General features: G+C 47.7%; 1 protein-coding gene across 3 annotated transcripts in view; it reads right to left on the bottom strand.

The window, feature by feature from the left end:
• The window catches only part of LOXL2 (lysyl oxidase like 2), a 43,780-nt gene extending 32,111 nt beyond the window's left edge, over positions 1-11,669 (bottom strand). The window contains exons 1-3 of one of the 3 annotated variants that reach the window (XM_030510055.1): positions 11,091-11,669; positions 3,164-3,265; positions 1,623-2,053 (exon numbers count right to left, since the gene is read on the bottom strand). In XM_030510055.1, coding sequence (XP_030365915.1) covers positions 1,623-1,983 — 361 coding nt within the window. In that variant the 5' untranslated portion in view covers positions 1,984-2,053; positions 3,164-3,265; positions 11,091-11,669. Of the gene's footprint in view, positions 1-1,622; positions 2,054-3,163; positions 3,266-11,090 lie in introns of those variants that run through there. The other 2 variants (XM_030510056.1, XM_030510057.1) reach the window with 2 other exon arrangements.
• Positions 11,670-12,034: the final 365 nt, after the last annotated feature.

Below are 12,034 nucleotides of genomic sequence, written 5' to 3'. Positions count from 1 at the left end.
TCACTTCTAAGATGAGCAGACAAAAATCAATACATGTCACCTCCAAACTGTAGGAGCAAAAGGCCCAGCAGCATCTCTGAGATTCTCAAAGTGCTTGTTTTCGCTATGGAAATGTGCTGAGCACCTGCTGCTCCCCTGTGCTTTGCCCCCTAAATTGCGGGGTGCAAAAGCCAAGAAGCAATTCCCCTGTTTTGGGGTACCAAATGCTTTGCTTGTCTGAAGAATACCATGTCTTTTGGACAGACGGGGCTGCCTGACCCTCAGAGCTTCAGAGACCCTGTAGCTATTGATAGTTTTCTGTAATAACTAGTTCTAGTCATGTCAGGTAACTTAATCCTTATGTTATCTACATCTCTGGTTAGATTATACATACGTAGAGCTATATATATAGCTTTTCCCTGTGAGGGTGCTGAGGCGCTGGCACAGGGTGCCCAGAGAAGCTGTGGCTGCCCCATCCCTGGCAGTGTTCAAGGCCAGGTTGGACACAGGGGCTTGGAGCAACCTGCTCTAGTGGAAGGTGCCCCTGCCTGTGGCAGGGGGTTGGAGCTGGAGGAGCTTTAAGGTCCCTTCAACCCAAACCATTCTGATTCCATTTCCCTTGGTTGTCCCAGCTTTGCTGCAGCAGCCCTATCAGATTCAGTGGGTTAGTGTGGAGATGTGCTCCCTAAACAGGAGAGCAGCAAGATCTCCCACAAAGCCAGGCTCTAAGGTTGGAGGAAAGCACCATCCTCCTGCACAGGGATTTACCCAGCACTATTCTGGTGTGCAGAGAACAACCACTCCAGTTACATCAGCAACCAGTTTCATTGCTATAACACACAAACATTCATGTCTAAGGTATTGCTCAGCATATCTTTGGGAATGAGGTGCAATAAGATCCAATCCACAATTGTCCAAATGTCCATCACGTGCCATTTCAAAAAGCAAGGAAAGATGGACAGTTTGGGGTGGGTGAGCAGCTTTTCCCCACCAGGAACAGCCTGAGAGTGTCCAAAAGGATTATTGCATAGTCCTGTATAGGACATGAAGTGTGCACACTCCTTTGGGGTTTTATAGGCTCATCTGCATTGCAGAGTATGCTGCATGTGTTTCAAAGAGGCTAATGGGGTAAAAGAAGTACTTGTATAGCATCACATAGTCTGTTCAGAGCCTAAACAGTTCAAAGGAGAAAAACAATAGGATAAAGGAGTGTTTAGAGGCCCTGTTTGACTCACTGAAAGGCAACAGAAGCATGAATAGTGAAATGGACCATCTATACATTACACTCATGGGTGCAGCTTCCCTTTTGACTAGCTGTACTGGCTGCTGAAGAGCCTCCTACCCTTATCCACCAGGGGCTGCTGCCCAGTATCCCCTGCCAGAGTTCCCCCACCACGATCTGCTCCTTCAGCTCTTTATCTCATCATTCCTCAACTTATTTTGGTCTAAACAAGCAAACACCTATTATTTCAACTGTTGAACCTAAGGGGAGCCTGATTTAAAGAGGCACTGCATCACCTGGAGGCCATTTCAGTTCCATTTGTAGGAAGCATCACTGCATCTTAAATTAGACAGAGAGCTCAGGAATTACTGGGAGTCGCAGAGACATCCAGCCCAGTGCTGCTTCCCTGGCGTGACCTTACCTTCTCCCTTTCCGTACTTGGAGCTGGGTAGCCAGGACACTGCCTCCACATAGCCCAGCTCCCTGCAGACCACGTGTGCAGCGTGGATGGAGAAGTCATCGTCGCACACGGTGCCCCACTCGCCGCTGTAGAACACCTCCACCCTGCCCTCGTTGTGCTTCCTCTTCTGCCCTGCGAGCCGGAGCTGGATCTTGGGGACGTTTGCTGGTCTCTGGGGGGGCTGGTACACTTGGGGGGGTGGTTCAGGGTAACCGGGGAGGTAGGGCCAGTGTTCATACTGGGCAAGGCCCAGCGGGCTCAAGGAGGTGAGGAACAGAGCGATGAAACAGTGGTTATGGATGAAACCCAGGAATCTTCCCATCTTCAGTGCTCAGAGCCAAATCCTCGGCTAGCAGCTGCCAGTCAGAGCAGGGAGGTACTGTGTGCCTGGCCTGAAAGGGAAGGAAAGCTTAGTAAGGCTTGGTAATGACATGGACTTTATAGCTCTTGCTTCAGCACGGAATAGAGCTAAGGAATAGGTTATGTCCAGTGATACCTGTGACAACCAAAGTCAAGTACGGTATTTCTTACGGAGTGGAGAAACTGAAAAAACCCTCCAATTAAAACAGTCTAAGTTTACATCAACTTGCCAAATCATTTCAGCTGGAAAGTCCTTTTTTCCTATAGAAACAGGTTGCAAGTGCAATGGATTTTCCTATTTCTCTGCAAACCCAGTAGTTCAGTAGCTCCAGCAAACCAACAGTCAAACGCTACCAGGACACAACTGAACCATTTTTCTCCCATAACTCCTTCAAGAAAGAAGCCAAAACTATCACTTAAACAGTGAAAAAGCAGAAGGTAATGAAATGTGTAACAATCTTTCTACTATTTCTATTGAAGTCTGTTTTCCCAATCCGACAATAGAAGATGTATTTCTGGTTCCATCTGTAGAGAATCAACATGCTACTGTACACAGACTCTTTGCTAACCTTGTCTGTCAATGAAGTAGTGACTAATGGTCTCCAATTTTTGGATGCTGAGTCTGGATAGGGCCTTACTTGTCATACAAGTGCTCCATCCTTAAATAAGCTTGGCATCGGAGGTAGGAACCAGCAACTTTCTGACTCATTAGAGGGATTCCATGCAGATATTGTGCAGAGTTTAGATCCTGGTCCCTTTCTGCCTGCTCACGTACTCCCCAACCTCATTCAGCACATGGAGTGGACAAGCAGCACACGGGGGGTTGAGGATTCCATAGTTTCCAAATGCAGCAATGCCAGAGTGCAATGGGAAACAGCTCCCAGCCCTTTAAAGTTCTGTTATTTCCTGGCAACCACCAGAGGGGAGAGAGAAGGGGAAAGACTTGGCTCCAAAACCAGATGTCTAGAAACTAAAACCCTCCAGTATTTCTGGTCTCAGCTATCCCTAAAACATGGCCAGATCATCACATACTCCTACGAAGACACAACGAAAACCCATTAACCAGCCTTACACACTGCTCAGTGAGGAGATGGAGCAGAAATCCCAAAGCCATCATTTCAAACCCCAGCTCTGACACTGACCTGCTGCCTGACCAGGTTGTGCCTCGGTTTCCCCTTGTGTTAAACAGGGCTGGTGATCAGGAGCTTCCTACTGAAGTGCTTTGAGACCCGGGGAGCAAAGGCCTAAGGAACAGACAAAAGAGAAGCATGTGGGTTTTAAGTCTAACATTGGATGGCAGGGAAAGAAACAGGGAAAGCAAAGGGAGACTTTGCAACAGGTCTGTCTAAATCAAGGCAAAGAGGGGGGAAATGCAGCAAAAAATCCTTGGGAAATGCACGTTTGGTTTCAAGGAGCCACGTTCTTCCGCACTGGTTCCACAGGGCTGAAGTTTGTACATCTGCATGAGGCATTTAGAGAAACACTGCTATGAAACGAGGGGGTTTTGCAGGTCAGGAGGTGAGGCTGAGAGAGAGGAATCAAAGCCCTGCCCCACGTCACAGCGAGTTGGAGGGGAAGAGAGGAAGGAAACACAACTGGTTCCCAAGGCTGCTCCCTCCAGCAGCAAACAGAAGGGATTTCCCAAAGTAAATGCAGTCACAGGGCAGGATACGTGTGTACTGCAAAAGGCTCCTGAGTCAGGGCCATCAGTAGCAGTCAGACACGCCTGACGTCCATAGCTGGGCTCAAAGGTAACCTCTTACAGTGTTTTCCCTGGATACAGGATGGGTTTTAACCCATGGGCAGAGCAATTGCCATGGGCAGCATAAAATACTTGAAGTAACCCCCTTAGATCATGACAGAAGAATAACATATTAGTTAGAAGTGAGTCTAACTCCAAGCCCAGCGGTCCTCAGAAACATCTGGTTTTCAGTTTTAATCTCTTTAAACATCCGTTCTGACCCACTTCATTTCATGTGGCTGTTTCTTGCTGCTGCATAAACTGGAGTTCAAAAGCCTCAGCAAATACTCATCAAAACCTAAGTTGGACTGAACCAATCTCTCTCCAAAAACCTCAGATGAGGAGCAGCAGGGCCCTGGCTTAGCTGCAAGCTGGAGATGGGTTTGGGAAGAAGTCATTACAGCTTTCCCATGGCTGTCCCCCCATCCCAAGAACAGTGCTCTGTTTATATATTGCTGGGACCTTTTGGAGCATCTGGATGGTCCTGTTATGTAGCAGCCAGCCACAGAAGGGATATCTGAGAAGGAGAAGGCAGATAATGTGTGGTGAGCGGCCTTACAGTCAAGTCCTGAAGGACCTCAAGAGATAAAAGGCATGTCGATATAATCACAGAATATGCCAAATTCCCCCCTAGGTTACAGCTTTGGTTTAGGATACTCCAGAAACCTCAAGAATAAACTAAGTAAGAATATTTTACAGGAGAAAAGGTTGGACCAACAGTGTGTAAGCAGCAGGGCAGCATGTTCCACTTGTGCCAAGGCAAACAACAGCCAGCGGTCAGCTCTGCGCTCAGGTTAATAGGGGTCTTTGGTGATCAGAGGCCAAGGAATAGCTAAAAGCTGCTCAACTCCAGCTTCCAGGACTGCTTCCTATACAAACCAAAGCTCTCAAGTCACTTTACTGAAGGACTGCAGCCAAAAGACACAAGGATTTGGGAAAGCCATTCTGAGGCAGGAGGGAACAGCTATAGAGCGGTGCTCCCTGAAGGGAGGACCTTCTCTGTCTGCACAAAGCAGACAGACCCCTGCAGGGTGCCAGAGGCCTTCAGACAGTCACAGCACTGGAACACCTCATGGTCCATGAGGAAGGGAGGGGAAGGTTGCAACAGACTTCCAGGTTATTTTAACTGATACCAAGCTCAGTCTGGGAGATGCTCATTTGGATTCTAGTCAACACAGGAGGTGTAATTGTCACTCTTGGCAAAGTCAAAGGGGTCAGACACCCCCCAAACTGCAGCACATTTGCTTCTGTTCCCCAAAAACTTAGAGCAGAAAACCTGGCCCAGAGGATAAGGTTGCCCGAGAGCTCCCTGCTCCAGGAGACAAGTGTGACTTCCCCCAAAAAAGGGATTTGAATAAGCCTTCCTGAACACAATCCCAAACCTTTGCTAAGGAAAAAGACTCAACGGCACACATTGTGTGCTCAGGTCATACAGCATCGTAGCTCATCTTTGTCAGGATCCTGCAAGGGGAAGGGACTGGAAAAGCATTCAGGAATCTCCCTTCTAGTCCTATTCTACCTGTGGAAGCAAATCCCAAAGGAATTCTCTGCAGGGTTTGAACAGCGCTCCAGGAGACAGCAGTGCAGTGTGTATTAGCAACCAGAGCCCACTTCTGCTCCAGGTTGTGTTACCATCCGCTTCAGAACAGCCACACATTCAAACAGGAGGAGACAAAGCTTTCCCAGTGCTTGCATCGCCCCTGAAAGAGAACCTCCCATACCCAGAGGCCTTGTTTATTGAGGTGTTCAAGGGAAACTATTCAGACTAAGTCATGATGTCAGGAAAAGCAGAATCCGGTGGAACTGGAACGCAGGCATATTATTTGCACAAGGAACAGCAGCCCAGGTATAACGGGGAAGCTTCAGGAGCCCAATGTGACCAGAGAAGCCACCTAACACCATGGTACTGAAAAGGGCTCTTGGCTTTCTGCCTCCTGTCAAGTCTGGGCAGGAGGGACACCAGGGAGATGTGACACTGGAGAGGCAGTAGCATCCACCCATCCATCCATTCATTTATCCCATCCAGGCCACTTCCCACCGGGAGGCAAGCCAAGCAGCAGCAGAATAATGTCAGAACAACAAGCCCCAAAGAACAACAGGGAAAACACTGGGAAGTCTCAACAGACCAAATCCTCCACCGTTGCCTGGGATGAGATATATGGGCTGTGAAACAGCTTCTTCCACCTCTAGCTCTTAGGACCCATTACAACCGCATCCAACATACGAAACCTGTCTGGAGGACTGATAAAGCACCACAGGAAGTTTCACACCACTTCTGTCACTCCACAGCACAAAGGTCCTGGATTTATTCTTCCCTGGCTCCTCCTGAAACCTCTCTCCTCAGCTCCAAGATGTTTTACTGCACCACCAGCAAGGAAAACTCCCTGCTCTTCAGCTAGAACAGACAATTCAACAACGGGCTGACTTAAGAGCACTTGAAGCGGCAAACACGGACAGTATTAGATAGGAGCCAAGTCCACACACTCACACACTTATGGTGGCATCATTATAAGCCACGATAACAACATTGAATAAGGAAAATATTTAGGTAAAGCCAGTCCTGCTGTTGTGACCGTGGTTTGGACACATCTGTCCCCCAAGTCCCACAGAAAGCACATGCTGAGCTCCCCAAGAATAAATCAAGGCTTAGATTTGCAGGACTTTTGGTTTGGGCTGACTATTCCCTTTATCGTAGGGCTCGTTCCTCCCCTCACACCGTTTGTTTAATGGCCTCCAGATTTAATAATGATGTCATCCTAAAAGTATATATTTTGGTCTCCCCATTCAAAAGCCTCCAAGAGAGAACATGAAAAAAACCATTGAATAAAGTCAGTGGAAAAGCCAGGAAAATACTCCAGGTCTCCTGGCTCCCCATCCTCTACTTCAGGCCATAAGATGATTCTCCATCACTGCGTTACTGTGTAATTTAAGGCTTTAAGTCACGCTCCTGACGGCTGCTGACTCAGCCCTTTTCAGGGCTCAGTCTGGAAGGGGACAGACACAGGCTTATAAGGAAACAACAGTTTCATTTCAAGTCAATATTGACCTTTTACTTCTTCAGAGGCTTCACTGGTGCAACCAATGGGCTTCTGATCTCCCCAAAGCAAAACTTGCTCCTACCAACAAGAATTCCTTTTTGAACTTCACTAAATGATCCAACCAAGAGATGAGCTCAGACCAACGCAGGAACCAGCTTTCTTGCTCCCATCCTTATCCAGACAAGCAAGAGAAGTCTGGAGGGGTTGATTTGAGTCCTTTGTGCCTAGAGAGCCAGCAATGCTCCGTGTGGCTTGGCATCCATCTGGAGGAAGAGGCAATTGGCACTCGGACCGTGCTGGCATGCCTGCTTCTCAGCCAGGAGCACCAAGCAGTTCATATCCAGCCACTTGAAACTGTCCCACCGGGATCCTCCTCCTAGCATTTCCAGCTCCATGCCCCATTGCTCAAAGAGCATTCCTTGGGCACAGCCGTGGGACAGGAGCAGGATTCCCCACTGCTGTGGAAGCAGCTGTCCAGCCAATGCAAGGGCAATTCACACTGGCCCCTCTCCAGAGCTATTACGGTGAATAGAAATGCTACCACTCACTTGGGTGAGAGCTCGGGTATATTCTCCACTGTTCCAAGAGGCTCAGCTCCCCTGCACAGACACCAGAGCTGATGCTGTTGTAGCTTAAATCCCCACTGACGATAACCCTGGTGCAAGTCCCCTCTTGTTCACATTCTCCTCTTCAAAGACTGAGCCATACATGTCACTGGCAGGCCCAGATACACCAAGCAATGGCAATAAACCCAAAATCTACAGCAGAGACCCATTAGGTAGAGGAATAATGTCAGACCAGTATTTACCCCAGTGGATAAGGAGCTCTGGAGAACACCAGGTACCCCATCAAACCCAAACCCCACAGTCACTTCAGGGAGCTGCTACTGCTCAGGAACTAAAACCTGCTACCATGGAGCTGAAAGCAAATTCCACATTACTGCAAACTGGCCAAGGGCAACCAGTACCAAATTCAACTGTTGGGAAGCATCAGGGAAGCTTTCCAAATGCAATTTGCTGCTTCTAGCCTGTTGGGATGCTGCAGGGAAAGAGAGACCAAAGTTCCACTGTGCCTTCTCACAGAAGGAAAGCTTACACAAGCCAAAGCTATAGACCTGCCGTGACTTTACTAGCCACAAGTTCTCACTCAAGAGAGAAACATCATTTAATAACTACTAAAGAACTTTCTGGCCATTCTTTCACATTCAAACATACCTACATAGACACCCCCTTTTATTTGCTCCCAAAACTCATTGGAGTATGTACTACCTGGAAGAGAAAACAGTTTGCAGTGTTTGCCAAGTGATGAGGATGAACTACAACAGACAGCACTTTGAACAGACAGCAAACACACGTGTCTATAGCCCAGGGATGGATGCTGCTTGCTATCACTTGCTACTGAAGCTAGAGAAGAGAAGCTCTGATGTACAAACACATCAGTTAGGAAAGAAAAAGGCACTCGGCTTGTGTTTTCTTTTAAAGACAGCTACAAGTTTAACAACAGAAGAATCGGTGTTTGTGGCAGCTGCCCAACCAAAGCCCCCTCAACACTGATAACATCTATGAGATCCAAGTGTTTAGTAGTGTGCTGCTCTCCAAAGGACACAGTGATTTCTGCAGGGCAAAACACCCAGGTCCGTGCTCAGCTGAACACTTTTTACAGCTTCCAAATCCAGGCCTCTTCTCACACATCTATTTCTTCAAGTGAAGCAATTCACATTTGCTTTCAGATTTAGCCCCTGGATGCATTCATTGCTCTTAAAAGGCAAAAAGAAAAGCTTGCCTGGGGATCAGAGGGACACATGCAGCATCTTCTCTCCATGTCACAGTTGCAATTCAAATATGCTTCATTTTGGAAAGCTCTTCATTTTCCTTATCTCTTCCCTTTGCCTGGTGTCAGAGGACCATGACATAGAGATGTGAATCGTGACAAGTCTCAGGCTCCTGGCCAGCATGAGCTGGCTGTTCCACAGACCTGGAGCTGTACTCCTAATAGGAAACAGAACTTATTCCCAAATATACTTCCACAACAAGTCAAAGGGATTTGTTTTGAACCCAGCAGTATAAATCCTTTAATTTGCAGCTAGTAGATGCTATTATGATGACCGAGGAATCTGTTTGTACTTACTAAAACCAGCAGTGGCAACTGGAGCTGTGATTCCACTTCTCTTCTTGTGAAACATTCACAAGTAATTCATGGATAAGGACCCTCCACAAAGGGACCACATTAAAATCCACAGCTGACACTCACAGAGCCAGAACACGGATATGCATGACCCAAGAGCATCAGCAAATACTAGATAACGTCCACTCCCCTCGTGTGGAATGCTGCCTTAGTACAGCCTAACCCATCAGTAGTGCAGACACAGGCCAGTTGACTTCAGAACAGCATCTTGTTCTTCTATGGAATATCCCTGGAAATAGCAAACTTCCATCAGCTTTACTATAGATTAGGAGAAGGACGACTTCTCAGTGTGTATATTTGCAGACATTCATAGCAGATGTGTACCTGCACACATACACACAGTGCATTTCACACAAAGTGCTTTGCAAACCTACTGCTTGCTTGATCTGCTCAATCATTGCATCCTCTGGAGTTGGGAGAAAGGACATCACTATGGTTTTCAACAGCACCAAGAGCGTTATGGAACAGTTTAGGAGGAAAAAGAATAAAAGGTTAAAATACACATAACAGCAAGAAACAGAAGGGGTGTTAGTGGTACAGCAAGGTAAAGACAGCGAACTTGGGAGGCAAGCTATTGAGCACGTTACTAGGTGTGCATTTTGGGGTCTTGCAAAAGGACTTTGAGCACAACACAAGACTTCCCTGTTAAATCCCCCTACTGCAGACCAAGGCATTGTCCTCTACTACATCATCAAGACTCTCTTCAGTCTTGGTGGCTTGTCCAAGCTGCTAAAGCTTTCGTGAAGGCTTCTCTACAGACCTCATATCTGCGCTCCTGCCCCAGCATCACTGGGTTCGGCTGGAGAGGAGACCTTGGAGTTACCGTGAGCCTGATCACCACCCGGACTGAGGTATTACACTCCATATTCACAACCCATTTTCGGGGGTGCTTTCCCATATCACCCTGCACTTAGAACTGAGGTGACATGAAATTCATTCCTGCAGCACCCAGCACCCTACGCTGAAGATGCGGTTTCTCCATAGGTGCTTTGCTATTACAGTAGGTCGAGCTGATACTTCATTTGATGTTTTCTAGCTGCTCTCTAGCTTCCAAGCAAGGAAATTCCATCACTGTAGGTTGCTCAATACAGATGAAACCGGCAAGTAGGAGCCCTAAAGCAATTCTTTTCAGCCCCTATTCAGTACGATTTGAAAGCACTGCAATGTCATCTTTGTGAGTCGATTACAGAGATGCCGAAGAGTTCTATTACTCTCCCAAAGAGCTAAACTAGAATCTTTCTCTACCATTTTTTAAACTATCTTGGTCTTCAGATTTCTTTTAACCACCCCCCCCGCCCCCAACATCTGTTGAAATTAAACAACAAAGATTAATTTAAAGAAAGCAGATTTATTTGTGTGTCTGAGGAAACTGAACTCAGCCCGGGGAAGGGTCAGTGCAGAGAGAAACATCCCCTGGTTCTGAGCGCCCTGGAGTCAACCTGAAAACTCCTGTGATTGCTGTGATAAACCAGCCTAAAGAATGTTGCTGGTAAGCTGAGGGCTGCAAATCCCAAGCAATGACAGCAAGAAAGTTCCTTAACCAGGGACATAACTGATTTGCCCCTTCTGCCAATGGGAAACATCTGCTGCACTGAAGCCTTTCCTCTGAAAGAGCAGTTCTTCAGAGAGAAGAACTTAAACTGCTCCTGAAGTGTAGCTGGTAACGTTTACCCGGTGCTGCTGGCATGTGCTGCAGCTTTCTGCTCTGAATCAAGCTGATTTTAACAATATTACAGCCTATGCATTGCCTGGACTTGTTTGCAATGTGTCTTTTTCATTTCATCTTGTGAGCAAGGGGAGAAGACCTTTACCTTGCTCACAGCACCTTTGCAAAGTGGCACTGAGCATCTGCGCCATCCCTCCTCTGCCAAAGCAAGCCTTAGGGGCCAGGATTAGAAGAAACATCTCCCTTCTCCCCAGCCTGTTCCATCTAAACATCAAACTTTAGAACCAACTGATGGGAGAGAAGGAAAAACCGCTCAGAGAGAAGAGAAGAAGTGAAATCAAACTCCCAGCCGCGAAGCAAGAGAAGGGTTAGAAATGCTCCAAGTAACCATCAACCCCTTCACCTCCAGCACTAGTGCCGCAGTTCTGGCTTGTGGTTACCTTGGCGTTAGTGGTGGGCTGTGCCGGGGGTGACCAATGCCTTGTCCTGCTGCATGAAGCTCTTTCTCTTGGGCTGAGCCGAGTGGTCCCCTCCGCGCTGGGAGCCTCCTGCAGCCGGAGCGATGTGCTGCGAGAAGCTGCTGCTTCCTGGCCAATTTCACTGGAGCCAGGGAAGCAAACCCCTCCCAAGAGCCGGCCCCTCCAGCCTCAGTGAGCGGTGATATCATGGGCTTGCCTTGTAACCCGAGCAGAAGGGCTGCAGGCAGGAAAGAAACGGGGGGGATCGAGGCAGAGGTGCAGGGAAGGAGCTGGGTCAGGAGCGGGAGTGTTTTCTCAGGACAAACCCTGGGAATCGTGTCCATACAGTGTTCAATCACGCAGCGAGCACAGATTTTGAGCACCCCAATTCAACTCAGAGCCTCCCAATGCCTGAGCACTCTACAAATACAGAGGACTGGAGGGTCTTAGAGCAGAGCATCCTCAAACTTACATCCCTTTCCATAGGGTGCAGAGTCTGCAGCTTCCATCTCCCCTTGAATACCTTGAATTCTTCAATACTCCATTGAACACTCCAAGCTATTGCCCACCTTAACCCTTCAGCAGCCAGAAAGTGCTTTTCCAGCTGTTCAACAGCTTTAAGCTCGTAGCTACAGCAGCTCAAACCAAGCCATGTAGATCTGCAGCGAGTTACTCCGTGCTCTTTGATGTCCCAAAGACTAACCAGATACAGCAAACTATTCTTCATAATAACAAATCAAACAGCCTGAGCTCTGCTTTGTCAGAAGGTTCAGAGCATCTGTGGTGTGAGCAGCCAGCAGGGAACTAGAAACACTGCTCTGAGATGGTTGAGACAGCTCTTCTATCAACAAGAAGTAGCTAAATTAATTGGACATTATTCAGAAGCAACTTCTGCAACCTTTTAAAGACACAAACCCTCCCTTTGG

Source organism: Strigops habroptila, chromosome 21 (assembly GCF_004027225.2).
Source record: "Strigops habroptila isolate Jane chromosome 21, bStrHab1.2.pri, whole genome shotgun sequence".
Classification (NCBI taxonomy): domain Eukaryota; kingdom Metazoa; phylum Chordata; class Aves; order Psittaciformes; family Psittacidae; genus Strigops; species Strigops habroptila.
The sequence above is the reverse complement of the archived record's forward strand: the minus strand, read 5'-3'. Positions and strand labels throughout refer to the sequence as shown.